This window comes from Ammospiza nelsoni, chromosome 3 (assembly GCF_027579445.1).
Source record: "Ammospiza nelsoni isolate bAmmNel1 chromosome 3, bAmmNel1.pri, whole genome shotgun sequence".
NCBI lineage: Eukaryota > Metazoa > Chordata > Aves > Passeriformes > Passerellidae > Ammospiza > Ammospiza nelsoni.
The window spans coordinates 53913614-53931713 of record NC_080635.1 but is presented as its reverse complement, the minus strand read 5'-3'; the positions used below and the strand labels follow the sequence as shown (position 1 = coordinate 53931713).

The following is an 18100-nucleotide window of genomic DNA, read 5'->3' as shown; positions in this document are numbered from 1 at the left end:
AAACAAGGACTTTTTTCCAAGCCCCTAGGAAGGAGGTAAGTCTAGAACATTTCTTCCCTACTTTGAGAATGTTTATGCTTGTTTGGCAATAATAACAACTTGTGCCAGTCTGTCTGCTGCTTACAACCACAGTCTTAATGCTTGGCAGAAAGGAAACACATCCAAAAAAGCCTCCCAAACAAATAAATCCACAATGCAACTGTTCATGAAAGTCTTCCAAATTTAAACCAAATTCACAATCAGTAACAGAAGGTTGCTATCCACAAACTGCTATGCTACAAAATAAGCCTGCAGGATGGCTGCAGGATTTGGGATCCATTTGAATGTGCTGTAAAATTATCACTAAGAAGGGCAACTCACAGGGACTGCAGTGGTTTCACAGGGGATTGAGGGGCTGCTCCTAGGGTAAGAGTTGTTTGTAGGTGCTGTCTGGCACAGCTCCCATGAGCAAGGAGTTAAAATTGTAATTATCTAGTGTTAGAATCTAGTAAAAATGACTAGTGGGCTTAAGCCATTTTTAAATATTAAAATAAAACAGGCCTTCCTGAAGTGATTTTTTTTTTTTTTTATCACACAGAAAAAAAACCCCAAAAACCCAACCCACAAGGAAACACTGTAGTGGATGTTTGTAAGGGAGTCTGAGCAGACACCTGCAGGTAGGCCCTGGGCTGTTTCTCATTGCTGTGGAGCCAGAGAACAGGAATCAGCTCAGGTGCACTGCTGAACTGTGGCTGGGAACAGGTGTGTGTGTGGCACACAAAGACAGGACAGGTGTGCACTGTCACTGTCTGGTTCCATCCTGCCTTTCCATCAGATGCAATGACACCTCAGCTGACCCTGTGCAGCCAGCTGAGATCTTACACAGCAAAGTGGTTCTGCCCTGTGCTTTGCCAAAGAGGCTGTGCTGGACAGCTGCTGGCCCTGAGGGCAGAGAGGAGGTGCTAAGTGTGAGTGTAGCTGACTTCTGGCATGGTAAGGAAACGTTCTGAGGAATCTGTCTCAGGATACCTGAGATTTTTCTCCTATGGGACTCCAGCCACCACTAAGTTTAACTCAATAGCCAGCATTAGGATATTAGTTCAAGTACAAATAAACAAAAAGTCCTGTAATTACCCTTATCAACATGTACAGATGTGCTTCTTAAAGCAGCAGGTTGCTTAAAAGTAGTAATAAAGACTTCTCTGCAGTATGTTGTATCCTGCCTCATCCATTCTGAGCAGCATCTTCTACAATTAAACTGAGTTTAGTTAATCTGAAAGGCATTCCCAGAGGCATTTTTAAACTCACAAGCATCTCTGCTTTTATTTAGGCACACTATAAACTCTCTGCATCAGTGTTTCCATGTGGAAAGGATCTGCACTGGTTCTGGCCCTTCCATGTAGTTTGCAATAAATCTCCAAGACCTGACAAAGTCTATTTCAAATTCCTGGAATAAGTAAAAAGAGAATTCTGCTGAACTCCCACAAAAATATGCAGGGAACATTATTCAAGATAGCTACTCTGTACTCTCAGCACAGGAAATCTGTCACTGCACCCACCTTTTTAAAAGACACAGGAAGTAATTGCAATAGCTCTAGGTGTCAGGGTCACTAATTACAGAATCTAACCATCAGTGGACCAAGTGGGCAAAAAGCATCAGAGAATGAAATGGGGAGGGACAGAGAAGAGGAAGGGCAACAGCAGCGCAGCAAGAAAGGCAATCCAGAGAGCTGCTGATGTAGAGGTAACAACAGCAGCAGCAAACACATTGCACAAGGTGAATCCTAGTGGACAAGGTCTGTGGCAGAAGAAGGGCTCTTACTCTTGGAGTCAGAGGGGTGACATGAGCTGGCTTTCTCCCAAAGCCACAGCTTTGCTGAGCCTTTCCAGCCACACCCACACAAGGTCTTTCCACTACATGCCCCCTCCCTACCAAACTGCTGATAGTATTTTGGCCTGCTCGCCCTCTGTGCTCACCCCTTCCCACGCACAGCAGCATTCCCGGGTTGCTGATGCTACTGGGGTGTCTGTAATGGTGACTGAAGTGAGAAAGTGTCCTAGGAATTGAGCACAGCCTACAGAGAAAGATGGTTTCTCACCTCCCTTTCACCCAGGTAACTTTTGAGATAAACACACACATATTTGGAGTGAATCAAAAGAATAGTAGCCTGCAAATGAGTTTACAAATTATGTTATCTTGCACATACACAGAGTCTGTAGATTTAACTGGTGCATTGGGAATAATGTAACATACCAAATGTTTGTTCAAATAACTTTGAACCTTGGTATTCCCTCAGTTCTTCTCTTTTCTGGTCTGTTCCCCTCACTCACACACTGTGCTTTGTCAGCTACCCCTTTACAGCAGCACTGACAGAGATAACACTTCATTCTGCAGTCCTCCTTTCCTTTCAAGAAAAACATATGCTATTCACTCTGCCCTCACCATAAATGGGGCTGTGAAATAGCTTGACTCCTTAGCCAGTTTGCTCTATTTTACCATTTTAGTTCTTATTTAACCTTCTCCAGTTCAACACTGGAGGTATACTGAGGAACTCCATTAACTACTGTGATTTGAACTACTTCACATTCACTGTCTTTTCAAACTATTCAGTCTAAGTTATCTTGCCATGAAGCTGCTGAAAAGCAGAGGAACACCTGAGATTTATTGCCCAATGCCATGCAAACTTTACAAAAAGCAGTTGAAAAAAGACCAAACCCCCAATCTTTCAGGTAAACAAATATGTTCTCTTCCTTCATAAGAATGTGTTCCTACACTGCCTCTTGCTCCCCTTGCTCTTTGGTGCGAAAACTCTGCTAAATTTGAAAATTAATGGATAGGGCTTTCTAAAGCATGGGGAGGCATAGCACCACAAAGCATCTGTTTATAAAATTAAATGAGACAAAGAAGCCTAACTTCATTTTAAAAGCACCACATATGCTGTACTGGAAACAACTCAAATGGAAAAAATGTTGAACATTTGATCACAGAAGAGCAAATCTATGCATGCAAGACATTTTTTGTTCCTTTTAGACAGTGACTGAATGACTCTTTTTGCTTTGTGGGTTAGTATCTGGCATACAACCAGTAGTCCATTATCAAAGGCATGAACTAGAAATTCTATATCTTTAGATAGATGCAGCAAACAAAACCCAAACCTTAAACCTGGGGAATGTTTCCAACTGAATTTTGATGTACCGACTGAGATTCTGGATTGTTTCAGATTTTGGAGAAGTTCACCTACTCATTCCAGAGATGTAAGGTTTTTCTCAGTAGTTGTAGGATGGTGGTACTGGTTGTGAGGTGGCTGATTTGATTGTATTAAAGAGGTGTTCTCCAAATAGAAAACTATTTTAACCCCTTTTTTTCATTCAAATACTTGAATAAATCTGAAACTTTTAAATGGACAGTTTATGTCCAACTTTCACTTTTGTTCACAAAAAAAAAAGACACAAAAAACCAAACCACCTTAGTTTTACTTTAGCTTTGTGTTTTGTATACAAGAAAAAAAAACAGAACTGGAATGTGAGAGAACTTTAAGATATAAGCCTCCACTGGGTTTATATATACATTTCTGTTAACACAGAACATGTGCTCATCTCATTAACAAAATCCTTTATAAAATACTACAGCTGTAAGTAGCCATTACTGGACATACACTCAGTTAAGATGTCCTATTATGTTCAATCAACTCCCACTAAAGTTTACACACAGAAAATTCATAATAGATACTCTCCTTGAATGTCTGATCCCACTGAGGGCAAACTAGAATTCAATAAGCTATAAAAGAATTAACATTCATTAGTTATGAACTGAACATGGAAATGCCATTCTCTTTGTTCTCTCTTCCCACCCCCCCAATTTCTAAATGCCTCATTTTAGGTCTCATCTACCCTGTATGCTCCTTTGTTTTTTCAAGTATAGTCTGTGTTACCAAATAGGACAAAATAACTAAAGATTTTTATATTAACAGAATTCATTTACAAATTAATCATAGTAAGAGGGATCAAAAATTAACATTTTCCTCAATAAACAGAGTGTACCATCAAAATTATCCAGAAACATATAAAGTCCTGCTGTCACTTGCCTGACTGCATTTTGTCCTTGACTTTCCTAATTATTTTATTATTTGGTTACTCTAAAAATACAAGGTTGGGGGTGTCTTATCATTTTAAATTATTTCCTTTTCAGGTCAATTGTCAGAATCATAACCTGCTTTTTGTGGTGTTCTTGCATTGTCCACTCTTGTATTCATCTGTTTCTCTCTGTCTAGTTACAACACCTCAACAGACAATGAAACTGAAAGGATTCTGAACAGCCATGAAAACTCTGCTTTTCCTTCATACAGATATGGAACACCAACAGAATAGTGAAATTCTTATTTAAGAATGAAGATAGGAATCCCTTTGTTGCAGGCAGTCTCTTCCAGCAGTCCAGTGTCACACCACCTGTGACAATGATGGCCACTATGTACTGCTGAAATGCCATGACTGGCAATGTGGGATTGCCTCTTCCTGGAGTTTTCTTCACAGCTGATTCATGGACAAAAGGAAGGCATTTTTCTTTTGCCTCATCAAATCTATATCCCTTGGTATGGGGTAACCAGTAACCGCGGCTTTCACTGTTGATAAGCAAGAGAGGTGTGCACAATTTTTGATGAAGAGGTATGTGCTCACTGAGGAAAAACTTCCAGCATACTTGCTGCAGCTCTTCCTGTGCAGATATTAAGCAGCCCAGTAAATTAAAATTTTCTATTTTATTAAGCATTTTGTTTTTCATATCAGGAGTTCCAGAAAATGAGTCAAGAAGCAGTGGAGAACTCTGTGGCTTCCTAGTCCTTTGAACATAAGAAAAGGATACCTACAACTAATCATAATCATGTCAGTCTGGAAGAAAGAATAAAAATTTTATCTGGTAGTCTGGTCACTATTTCTGCCCAAATAAACGTCATCTGACTATTGCTGCTCTTCTGCACATAGTTTTGGGATGAAGAATGTTAAGCTTTAAACCAGCTGCTGTTACTGAAAATAGTCTCCTAATAAGAAAAGGCCTGTGAATGCAGTGGATCTGCCTCTCCAGAGAGCCCTCTTTCACTTATCACACAGAGTTAAAGTATAGGTGGAAGAGGAGGTGAGAAATTCCACTGACCTCCCAGCAATAGTTCTTCATTAGCAGCATTTCTGAAACTGTTAGCACTCCACCAGAGCATCTCTCAACCACTTCTGCTACATCTTCAAGAGCTTGAATTCACAGCCCAATCTTCTGCCAATCTGGAGCTACAGCCTGCAGCCAGATAGACCCTGACTCAGTCTGAGCCTAAAGGTAGTTTGCTTCCAGTCCAACCTCCTTGAGCAGCCAGACCTGCACTGTTTATTCATTTGAGAAGGAAGTTTATTCACCCAAGCAAGGAGCTGCAAGATTTAGGCTACTGATATACTTAAAGTCAGACATATGTTTAGCTCCTGCTGAACCAGAAGCTCAGGTCTGAGCCTACCCACCCACCTTCCCCTTCCAAATAATTGATTAAAGAGTAATACAATACAGACTAATTAGCATTAGAAGTTTCTTGTCCTGTTGTAAGGATCACAGACCCCAATGGCAAGGAATAAGGGGAGCGTGTCAGGAAAGGTTGTAAACAGGAGCAGAAATTTGAAAATATTGTCACTAACTGAAGCAAGGAAAATGTCCCTGCATCTCTCCTCTTATACTCATGGCAAGGTCAAACGTTCTTTGTCAAAATCTAAACAAAACATACTAATTTTCCCCTCATGTTTCTCATGCTTTTCAGGTATTTTTGAGGAAATGCAGTGGATGTTGGTAAGTAACAGTGACCTAGTTGGTTACACTTCTCTTGGCCTAGTAAAGAACTTTGTGTACAAAAGACATCTGATACTTTGTTACAGAGACAATCCAATACAGTTTGAGCTAGGTCACTGTTACTTACCAACATCCACTGCATTTCCTCAAAAATACCTGAAAAGCATGAGAAACATGAGGGGAAAATTAGTATGTTTTGTTTAGATTTTGACAAAGAACGTTTGACCTTGCCATGAGTATAAGAGGAGAGATGCAGGGACATTTTCTTTGCTTCACCAACAGTGTTAAGAGTTGACATTAAAACCCCACAGTTACTTTCAGAGCACCATTTTGAGCACTTTAGCCTAGAAGTTATAAATGGTTCTCTGTGTCAAATTCAGCTGTAAATAAAATTCATTCTAATGTTAGCTAGAAAAAGTGGAAACATAGCAGAAGTTTTTGCATATTAGCAGCAGTTACTTGTTTTGAATGCCATGTGCAGGAAAAAATATGCTAAGATATTTCCCCTATTTCTTCTTTACTTGCTAAAGTCAAAAGTTTGTCATAAAAGGCAAAACCCAAACTGTTTTCAATGACCTCTCAAACACACACATTTCCTGAGGAATTTGTGACCACTGAGGCTATGTGCAAGTGGCCAAAAATCCTGAGGAAATGCTGTCATATATTTAATCTCAGAGCTTCAAAAAGTTACTGAAAAAGCTATTTCAGTAGCATAATATTAGACAAAGAAAAGTATCTTTTGTTTGCTTCTACAGTGTATCACCAAAGCTTTTTGTAGAGCTCCAGACTGCAAAGTTCACTCAACAGTACGTAAAGACAGACAAGAAATACTACAGGGACACCCATCCTATACCCCAAAGTCCAGGATATGGGGTTCACACAGCTATTCCAGACAGAGAGCAGACAGCTAAGCCAAATGCTCCTTGCACTGTCCAGTTCTTCTAAACTCTGTCTTGCAACATCCCTGTTGTTCCTCTTCAGATGGTCTTCAGACAAACAAACAATGCCACCTGCTAAGGTGGCATGCAGGACTCTTTTTCAGGGAGGCAGTTATCCAGACCCTGGAAACACCCATCACCAGAAGGACCTGGGAGCAGGAGACATTCTGATGCATAGCAATGCTTCCAAGGTAAACAAGGGGCTGGGGAGGAGAAGGGATTAGAAATTAAAACCAAATGGTGTGACTTTGAAAAAGATAAAAGTGTTCAGACATTACACTGAGGTAACCACTGAGGTAGCAGCTGAATGCTTGAAAATATGCACAAACACAGTGTGGACATTGTCTTCAACACAATTTATGCCACAGGAGTTAACAGGAACTGAGCTTGATTTAGTAGCTGAAGCCTGTGTCTTCCTTCTATAGAGGTTGCCCCTAACATACCACTGCTGCAATTTTGTTTGAACTGCATTTCACATAGTTCCACAGTCAGCAAACATCATCAGACCTTAAGGATCCCTCCCCTTCTGATATAGAGGTAGAAGGACCTCCCTGCCCCTATGAAGACAGGAGCTGGAAAAGGAGTTGGAAAGAGAAAAGGTAAGTAAAGGGACAGAGCTGCAGACAAGACATATTCCATCCCCCAAAACAGTCCCACTATTCTATGCATGCCAAATAGCAGAGAGAGCCCACTGACCTGTTGCTTCTCCCAGCTGAAGGCTGCAGGGGCAGCAGCAGATCACCTCCCACTTTTCAGCTGAAGGAACATTCAGAAAGCAATGCAAAATATCTGTGACTGCTCAAAGGTAGAAAGAGTGATGAAGAACCAAAGATGGGTGAAGAGGGGCAAAGCAGCTAGCATGATGACATTGTCAAGGCAGGAGATTAAAAGGAAGGAAAACTCCAAAGAGAAAGGAGGATGAAATGAAAAATTGCTGAGGAGGTAATGAGAGTGTATGGCCTGGGTGAAAACAAGTGCTGTGCAAGAGGGAATGAGTTCACCTGAGGGACTCCTCAAATGACTGCAGGAATTAATGCTTCCATAATACTCACATACATAAGGTCCAGAGCAAGACAGCTCAACTCCAAATGTCCACTAAGAGATGATCCGTCAATCTCAATACTTTCCCTTCCATGCATTGAAACACAGTCTGGTTAGATGAAAAGATCTTATCAAAAAGAACACATCCCCAATATATTGAGGAAGGTTCCTATACAAGCCCTAAATTTAGATGTCAGTCTTTGTGAAGGAGGTTTGTAAAAGGAATGGGTTTATTTACTGCTACTTGTCACCATTTTCTGATTGTTGCTTTCTCAGGCTTGTGTTTCTGACACAAAGCCTAATGAACTGACTGACTGCTTTTTGAGTGGATGTACTGCAATGGAACACACTGAAGAGATCTATTTGTAAGAGCTTAGAACAGACTCAATCAGAGAGTGTTTTGTCATACACACTGCTAAAGGTTCCCAGTCTGCCATCTTCATCTGAGTTTTTCTCTCACATCCTTATCCCCTCATAATGATTTGAGGTGTTAAAAAATACTATCCCAGGTGCACCAATCCTTTCTTCAGTATTTTACCCAACAAATCTGACAGTAACCTTTTTATTAACAATCCTAACTTGTGTGTTCTTGGACACAGTGAAAAGAACTAACAACAAAAATTACTAAGGAGTTAAAACACAGGCAAGAGAGGGACATACCTGTGTCCTCCCAGTGAGAGTTTGTTCTCATGATGGAGTTTAAAGGGGACTGTAAAGAATAATTCCTTAAAGGCAAAGACACACACAAACACACAGACAAACAACAACAACAAAAAAAAGTGGTTTTTTTTTTTTCTGCTATTTTTAAACACGTAAGTGTATGATCCAGGGCAACTTTTTAAAGTAATGTGACGCAACTCTCTTGGGCAGCACGGATTAAGTGATACTTTAAGTATTTCATCTCAAATGAGCACTTTTCTCTAGGGAAAGAGTGAAAGATGTCAAAGACATAAACTGATTTTTGGTCTGCCATTCACATTGGGTAGCTGTTAGAAAGGAATCTCTTTCCTGTTTAAAATTGAGCATGGTTAATCTATGTTCTTACATCCTCTAAAACTCCCTAACTTTGAGCTGTGCACTGTCTTGCTTTTTTCATCCTGGTCACTTAATTTCTACAGTTTCTGGGTAATTTCTTTTGCTTCACCCAGTACTTTTCATCTCACCCTACATACTATAATCAAAGTTTAGGATCAGGGCAGGGGGGAAGCCCCATACAAACACCAATCTCATTTTCCATACCAGACCCTTTCAGAATGCTTTGTTAAGGAGGCACCATAAACAAAGATAAAATCAATCTCCTTTCGGAATTACTGCTGGTTATAAAATAAATAAACCAGATGTGTGTGACAGAAAGGCAGTATCTGCTTTTCAGTTTTTTTCCATCACGTTCAAAGTCGGCCGGGACTGTGACATTCCACCTGGCAGCGCACAGCCATGACCGACGTTCTCAACGTAAATGTGAGACAACAATAACAGTTTGCAGTTTTCTCTACACCTTAACTCAAGTTATAATTTGTGATGTTAAAAAAAAAAAAAAAAAAAAAAAAAACAAAACACAAAACCCAAAAACCAACAGAATTCTACGTGGTTTACTCGTGTATGAATAGGACTACATGTTCTGCTAGAGATTACAGCCAGTTTTTCTCTCATCCGAACACACTGGCGTACCTGTGCCTACGTCCTCAATGCACTCCTTCTCGGTGAACCCCGGAAAAAAACCAGCACTCACCCTGCACAGACTCACTAGGGGACTGTGATGAGAACCCTACAACACCAGAACAAGCGCGCTGTGCCTTTGCCCGCAGCTCTTTACACCACGGTACAGCGCGCAGTGGGAGAGCAGCCCCGAGGGGAGCTCCGTGCCGGCGGGGAGCGCGCCGGGATCCCGGGCGGCCGCTCCCGCAGGAAGCGGGAAGAAGCGGGGCAGCAGCGGAACAGCTCCGGCGCCTCAAGGCGCTGCTGGGCCGGCCGCGCTCCCGGCGGCTCGACGGCGACCTTCGCCACCCGCGGGGGTGGGGAGCGGCACGGCGGGGCCGGGGCGAGTAGGGCCGGGCACAGCTGGGCTGGGAAGAGCCGGGCCGGGCCCCGCAGCGCCCGGCCGGGCCCACAGCGCGGCCGCCGCTCCTCCCCTCACCCGCGGGCAGGGCGGGGGATAGCGCCCCGCCGGCGGCTCCTACCTGTGCCGGAGGAGGAGGAGCCGCGGAGCCAGAGGGACAAAGTTAACTCTGGAAAGTTTACCGTGGGTGGGAAGAGAGAGGCGGAGAGCAAAGGGGAAGGTCGCTCCCGCCTCGCTGGCCGCAGCCGGGGCTCCCCGAGGAGGCGGCCGCAGCGGCGGGTCCGCCCGCGGGGCCGCTCCGCGTCCTTCGCCCTGCGCTGGGCGCCCCGGCCGCGGAGGCACTCGGGGGCCTGCTGAGGTGACCGGCGAGCGGCAGCGGGGCACGGCCGCCCTCCTGGCCCGCCTCCCCGGGACAAGCGGCCAGGACTGGGGAGGCTCCCGCGGGGCTGCCGGCGGCCCCCCAGCGCCGCGCCGTGCGGCTCCTGCGCCACCGTCTCCGGCGGGACCCCTGCGCCCTCCTGCCCGCGGCCGGCGGCTCCCATGGCTCTGAGCAAAGGGCTGCGGCTGCTCTGGAAGCAGGAGCCGGGCCCGAGCGCCCTGCTCGAGGCGCGCAGCCGCCAGGACTGCCTGTTGCTGGAGGCCGGCACCGTGGCGGCGCTCAGTAAGTGCCTGCGGGGGCGGCCCTGGGGACCCGTGGGTGTCCGTACGTGCCCACCTCTGCCTGTGAGGGGACAGTGGGGTGCGACGGCAGCAGGCGATGCCCAGGAGCATTGGGGCACTTTCCTCCAATGGCATGGAGAGAGGAAGGGGAGCGGAGCCACCTCCAGTGGGATGCTGCCTGCGGGGAGCGTCTCGCCTCACACCCAGGCCTCCAGCACGGCCCTCCAGGCTTGGCCCCTTGCTGGCGCATTTGGGTGAGCCCCGGTACGTGCCCTGCATGGAGGGTTGCCCAGCATCTCCCGATCCGCGTTCCATCGCTGCTCTGGGCATCTCTAGCCTCCTCACCAGCAGCCGGGGTAGAAGGAGCAGGAGAGGCCACCCGGCTGCGGTGGGGTCTCGGCACAGGGCACCTTTAGTGTACAAGAATTATCCCCTACAGCCTTGGCTGCAGAGGAGGGCCCAGGTAATGAAATCAGGTCCGCAGCCTCTTGAGGAAGTTTCTACTCAGCTACATCAGGCGCTAACCACCACTGAAGATAGCCAGCTCACAACAGAGGTGTTTTGGGATGATTGACTTGAGATTTGTCTCCCCTAAAAAACTCCTGGCTTCTTGCTGTGTTGCCCCTGTGGTTTGAACGGTATTTGGTTACTTGAGTGTCTGGCTTTTCTGGAGGAGTCTCATAAATGTTCTCAGCGTTGTTTCACTTTGTGCTTTTGGTACTTGTTGGGCCTGAATTAATGCAATGCTGGTGTCGCTAATGTTGAGGCAGACACAGAAAAATGAGGTGACTGAGAATTCAAGGGGCAAACAGCTATGTAGGAGAACACATGCTTGTGCTGTATTTTTAAATTGTGTTCTGCATAATACCTGTGCCTGCAATCATGCTGCTGTCCACAGCATTGTAGGAGTCTGTGTTCAAGCAGCTCAAACTGTAGTTTGTAGTAAGATCTGTGTGGACATTGTGATTTGCACAATGTCAGTCACAATGTCACCTCAGGATCTGGGTCCACTGAGCTGAATCTTCCACAATGTACACTGGCAGGACATGCAGAATAAAATGATGAAAGCCAGAAAAGTCATCAAGGGGCAGCTGATTTTCTCGAGAATGGTTCTGATAGTGGGAAAATTTTGACCAGTCATGGAAAATATCTTATTGCCACACTGTAGGGATTTTTGTTTGTTTTGCTTATTATATTTTATTAGAGTTTCATGTTGTGCAATATTTTGGGGGTTCCGTTTCTTGCAAAATTCTTTGGTAATAGTGGACATAAATGTGTTACATTTTTCTAGAGGGGGGTTTTGTGTCAGATTTCAGTGAATTGGCAGTGCAAAGTCAGTTAGTACTGAGCAGAACTTTACTCACTTTCCCTGAAAAAAAAACCTGTTGACATTAAAACTGAATACTAATGGGGTCTGGTCTGTATTTTGTTATTCTGATAAAAATCTAAAGCCGCTCCACTTCCTAACACCAATGTGCATGAATAAAAGGGAGAGTCCAGTATTCACCTAGCCAGCCCTGAGCCACCTGTAGGACCAGTGGTTGGAATGACTTGAAATCTCACTAATTAAAGGAATCATCAGCATAGAGTAGTTTTTTCTCTCCCAGTGTTGCTATCCCGTTTGAATTGCTATGCCTGAAATGATTTAGTGGCTGGAAAGTTGCCCAGATGAAAAGGACCTGGTGGTGCTGCTCAGCATCCATCTGAACATGATCCACCAGTGTGCCCTGGTGAACAAAGAGGTCAGTGGCATCCTGGTCTATCTCTAAACAGGAGTGTGTCCAGAGAAGGACAATGGAGCCAGTGAAGGATCTGTGGCACAAGCCCTGTGAGGAGCAGCTGAGGGAGCTGGGGTTGTTCAGCCTGGAGAAAAGGAGGTTCAGGGGAGACCTTATCACTCTTTACAACTGCCTGAAAGGAGGGTGTAGCCAGGTGAGGGTTGGCCTCTTCTCCCTGCTAAAAAGTGAAAGAACAAGAGGACATAGCCTCAACTTGCAGCAGGGCAGATTTAGATTGGATATTAGGAGAAAATTCTTCATGGAAAGGATGGTCAGGTATATGGAAACAGGCTATGAGGGAACTCCTATGCCTGGAAGTGATCCAAAAGTGCGTGGATGTGGAAGCTGGGAATCATGGTTTAAATGATGAACACAGTGGTACTAGTTTAATGGTTGAGCTCAATGATCTTGGACATGTTTTCTAATCTGAATGATTTTGTGATTCTATGATTATAGAATTTATACAGTCTCTCTTAAAATGTGTTAGAGGAATTCTGAAGTAGTGATTTGTATAGGGTAAAGGGCCTGTTTGCCTTGCCTTTTGGAAGTCAAGTGTCATGTCTTGAGATAACTGCAATCATGTCTGTGTTGGCATTCAGCCCACTCCATGGTAATAACTTTGTCATTTTATTTCATTTAATTCCTCTATTCCTTCCTGGGTTGGTTCCTGTATTGTGGGAAGAGCTAGTTTGTCCAGTGGAGCCTGTTTAGATAACCTCTGTTTATGCAGCAGAGGACCAGAAAAGGAGGGAAAACCAGTAGTAGGTATTGTGCTGGTGAATTTAGAAGAATTGTGAAGAGGAAGCTTCACAGCAGGGTGGTAACAGAAACAACATTAATTCTGTTTTGTTTGACTTGCCTTTAGGTTGTTGCTAACCATAGAACTTGGCAGTGGGAGGTTAACATAAACTTTGTGTATGTGTGGTTTCAGACATACTAGTCCTAGGGTTGTGTTAGTTTTGGCCTCTCTGTCTAGTTTTCTGTTTCTAAAATAAAGTTCTTTAAAAATTGCATACCTGTGGTGAGAAGGAGTTCTGCAACTGTGCCTTATGCAAACCCCTACAGTAAATAAAAGCAGATCGGTATACCTGGAACACTTAAGTTGTACAACAGTTTATGTAGTTTTGCAGTTGCACCCTCATGTAAACAGAACTGTAGAGAGGAATAATCATAGATGGACAGTGAAGGCTTGAGAAGAAATTTTAGTCATTGCTCTTTTTTTTTTTTTTCCCCCCTGGGTACCAAGTATCTCTGCCCTTGAGCAGGCATGACATCTGCACTTGTGTAAAGTTTAATTGCTTCTATAATAATTTTGTACTGGAAGAAATTTAAATGTTGAATTTAACCTAGTTCCAGTGGCTGAAGGGAATGAGGATTGTCCTAGAAGTGGTGTTACAAAAAAAGAAATCTGAAAAAACACACACTTGTGCAGAATCAATACAGGCTATGGACTGCTGGCAAACTCCTCATTAAAATAAACACTTTCAAATGTGTAAGCTAACAATTTGATGCTGTCTTGTGGATGGATGACTTAATACTTTTTCCTCTCTTGATATCTTATAAAGATAATGATAACTATTTTAGTCACAAATTGATTATGTTTCATAATTTCCTTACTGCATACACAGATTTAATACCTGAAAAATATTTACATCCTTGATATCCTTTGCATCCTTTCCAGTAGTGGGAAAGTATTGTAAAGATCTCTAATTGCCTGAATGTCAGCAATTTATAAAGTGAGAACTTGTCCTGTAATGGAAACCTAAACTAAAAACTTTTGGAAAAATCAAGAAATCAAAAATCACTGCAGGAAACTTAGCTGCATATCCCTAAACCCCTTAATCTGCATAGTGATGTGATATCAACAGAAGAGTTTTCTGTTCTGCTGTAAATTGAATAGTATTTTTGAGGATAGGAGTTTGTTTTCCTTCTCTCATGATGTCACTGTAGGGTGGAGGGTAAAATTCACTGTTTTGAATTGAATGACACATTTTGCTGGAGGCTTTTCCCCCCCCCCCCATCTGCTGACAATCCTAAAGCTTCAGTCATCTCCAGAAGGATGGGTGACAGCCTGAAACAATTCTTTCAGGAATTATCTGAACTAGAAGATCAATATATTCTGCAGAAGAAACCTAGAGTCATGAAGGATAAAGAAAAATTGTCATTGATTTAGAAATTTCTGCTTAATACAACAGGGAATATAGTTAGAGGAGCTATTCCTAGTTCAAACACGTTACAGTTTCAGTGGTTTGCAGATGAAATGAACTGCACAAGGTAGTTCTGGACTGCTGTCAAGGCAATTGCTAAACTAAACTAAGGCTATAGTGCTGAAAATATGGTGATTTAACTTTATTATGGCAGGTAGTTTCAGTGAAAAGCTGTCAACAGGAGTGCTCTGCTATTGAATTTCAGCATAATAATATGTTTTCTCAAGGGCAGAGCCAAAGGCTGCAGAGATTTTTTTTTTTTTTGCAAGCTCTTTGATTCTGCAGCTGTTTTATAAAGGATGTTACATCACCTGTTATGTTAAATCCTAAGTGACCATGGTGTCTGGAAAGTACAGAAGTTCAAAGCTGATACAGTGTGTGTTTTTTCAAATATGTCTGAGGTTTTTCCTGACTTTTACCCACAGATCTGGGAAGTTAGCCTTTACTAGAGACAAACTTACATAGAGTTAAGGTGTGTGTACACTCTGAGGAGGAGCTCTGTGCCTCCTCTGCTGCTTCACTTGCAGGTGTGTGGTTCTCTGATGCAGTGGAGTGAAATCAGGGTAAAGCCTTGCAACGCCAGGAAGTAGCAGTTATTTACCTGTGCTTTATCTTTTCCTTCTTCTGTACAGAAAGCTGTTTCTGTGCTCTATGTACATTCACTGTTTACAATTAGCTTTGGTTTTGTGGTTATGTGAACAACTGTGCCACTGAGTGGGGTGTGGAAATCAAGCACCAATACTTGTGTAAGTACTGTGACTGCATTTCTAAGCACTCTATCCAATACAGTGAGCCCTCCACCTTGGCTCATTTCTACTCCTACACCCGAATATTCATACAGCTAGCACAAACTTCTGTGAAGTTTTCTGTAGTTTAGTGGTGTTTGAACTTTTCCATTTGTGGAAGCAGTCTCCAGAGCCCAAGTCCTGTCTTCCTTGGTTGTGCTGGCACTGGGCACTTGCAAGCTGTGGTTTCTCAGGCTGAACATCACTGCTTTAGATGATAGAAAAAAGTGTGTGTTGCAATTCTTTCACTATTGTCAAAATGCAAACTGGGTGCAGAGAGGAGGGAAGATGTGTTCCTGTAAGTGTTGGGTGTTGATTACAAGGCTTGTTTTCTATGCTAGGAGACAAGTAGTGGTTGTGATGGATGAATTCTTTGTAGTGGTTATGTCTGTAGTGACTGCTGCAAGTTTCTATGCAAATATGAGTCATCTATGGCAGAAACCACATAAAGATAATGGCCAAGCTTCAGAGAAATCACTTAGGGACTTCCCTTTTATTTTTGTGACTGCCTGCAGCAGCATGAAGCTGGCCAGTAGAAACGTGGTGGTTTCATTAATCCATTATTCTTTGATTGTGAATTAATATATTCATATATGCACATCCAAGTATGCAAACATTATCTCTCACTAGGAGCAGATTGTTCTCAATCTAATACAGAAAGCCAGGGAACTGGTCTTTCCAAAATGCCAATTTTCTATTTTGTTCATTGTCTTTTCAACCAGAAATGTATCTTACTAGAAAATTAGTAAATACATAGCTTAATGTTTTAACTCTTTGGATTCTCTTAACTGTAGCTCTGACCACAGACTTCTTCCCAGCTCTGCACTGCTTGGCCTGTATGGTGTTTCTGAATACAGTCTGACTTTCATAATGCCTGTGTAGCTTGGATAGAATGTGAACAGGAAGATTTTAGAGGTGAAAGATATTGAAAATACAACAAAAGAGTTTAAATGTGTCTGCAGATGACTGAAAACACGCTTTGGAGGTAATCATCTAAACTCACATAACAGCAGATATTGGATTTATTTCTAGGTAAGGTGCTTATTGTAATGTATAGATGGGAGTTTTGGTATGAAACTTCTGTTTGATTATAGTTTTTCCCTGTTTCTGGGGAAGGTTCACACCTCTTTCTCCCAAATGCTAAATGACACAAATAAAGCCATCCCATGACACCAATCCTATGTTTCTTAAAGTACTTAGAAATATGCTTGATATTACATTTTTATAGCAGTACCCTACAGCCAAGCAGGTGACTATTTCCAGAATTGGGCTGAGAAATCACAAGGGAGAAACAGAATTCCTAACCCAGTCTCAGACTCTTTTTTTTTTTTTTCCAAGAACTTTTCCTTCATTTTTATCTTGAAGTTGCAGGTATTACTGTGTCTGTCCTTAGTGTTGGACTTGGAATTTTGGTACCTTTCTCTACCCTCTTACTCCAGTCACTGACCTTTCTGGGGTCCATATGCTTGAGAGTTGTGCTGATTCTTGCTGAAGTCTGGGGGTTCAGCCCTAAGGAGGGATTGAATGAAGGAAACTGCATATGTTTGTTTGGCCAGTTCCTTCTAGCTGGTAAATTGAAATTGCAGCTTTTACAAGCAAGAAGTCACACTTGGTCAGGCCATATGGTATAATGTAGTTGTGTATCTTTTCATGGTGTGGGGTTTTTTGGCTCTGAAATATTTTATGCATGGAAAATGTCACTTTTAATTTATTATATTGCAGCTTGGTTTCATTGAATTATTGCGTGTCTCTTGTTTTACAAGGGTTACAGTGTTTCATAGAATTATTTCCCTTTAACTCTTATGTCAGTTTTCAGTGACACAAGTAGCATACAAGTTTTTTCTCTGTGTAGCCACAGTCTTTCTGATTCTCACTCATGTCCTAGCATTCCTCAAATGCCCTAGGAGATCTTTTAGGTTTTGATGACAGTTATTTGAGATTTTGAGATTTATAAATACTTCTTTTTAACAACAGGATATGAACCTGGCTCAAGCCCTCATCAATAATGTGCTTTGTGCAGCACCAAGGAGTTTAACAAGACAGGATGCTTTAAATTCCATTGGTATCTTTAACAAAGGGAATTTACACACACCATGCCCCCAAATGTGGTCCATAGGCACTAAGACATTCTGGCTTCTCTCTGCATGACCCACAGGCATGGCTGTGTCTGTTGAGTGTCTTCCTTTCCTGCTCCTTCCTTGCAGGCAGCTCTGCTGGTGCTGCTGTGCAGGCACAGGCTCTGACAAGTGTCCTGCCTGGAACAGCAGCGTTCCTGTACCAGGACTGCCAAAACTCAGCTCTTTGGCTGCGTGTTTAGAGCAGTCCTGTGCCAGCAGCTGATGGGTGTGTGGTGCCACTGGCTTGACCTGGGAAACTCCATGGCTTCCATACATGCCAGTGGCAGGTACTTCTGGCCAGCAGTGAAATGAGCTATGTGTTGCCTAATTCTGCACTGCAATAAATTCCATTCTTTTGGATTGTGCTCTTACCAGACACTTTAACAGCCAACTTTCCAGCTTGTAATTCTATTTTGAAGAGCATTGCCATGCTTTTTAAGTGACTTTTGAAATGCTTTCAGGTTGTGCCTGGCCTGCAGCTTTATGAGCTCCCACATCTGTCTCAGATCTGAATCTCTTGGTGTTTCCCTTGTTTTAGATTTCTTCCTAAAGCTGGAATGTTTGGAGCAAGAATTTTGGTTTTGGTTTTCCTTTTTTATTTTAAAGTAGCACAATTATTTTAGTGTAGACAGCTTTTAAAGGAGGGTTTAAGAAAAAATTTAAGAAAAAATTGTCAGTATATTGTTGCTGCTCTTTTATACTTAGTAAAGATGCCATGGAAAGT

General features: G+C 42.9%; 1 protein-coding gene across 1 annotated transcript in view; it reads left to right on the top strand.

The window, feature by feature from the left end:
* The first annotated feature begins 10000 nt into the window (after positions 1-10000).
* The window catches only part of SYNJ2 (synaptojanin 2), a 65666-nt gene continuing 57566 nt past the window's right edge, over positions 10001-18100 (top strand). The window contains exon 1 of the mRNA XM_059467445.1: positions 10001-10490. Within this exon, the coding sequence (XP_059323428.1) occupies positions 10370-10490 (121 nt within the window). The 5' untranslated portion in view covers positions 10001-10369. The remainder of the gene's footprint in view (positions 10491-18100) is intronic.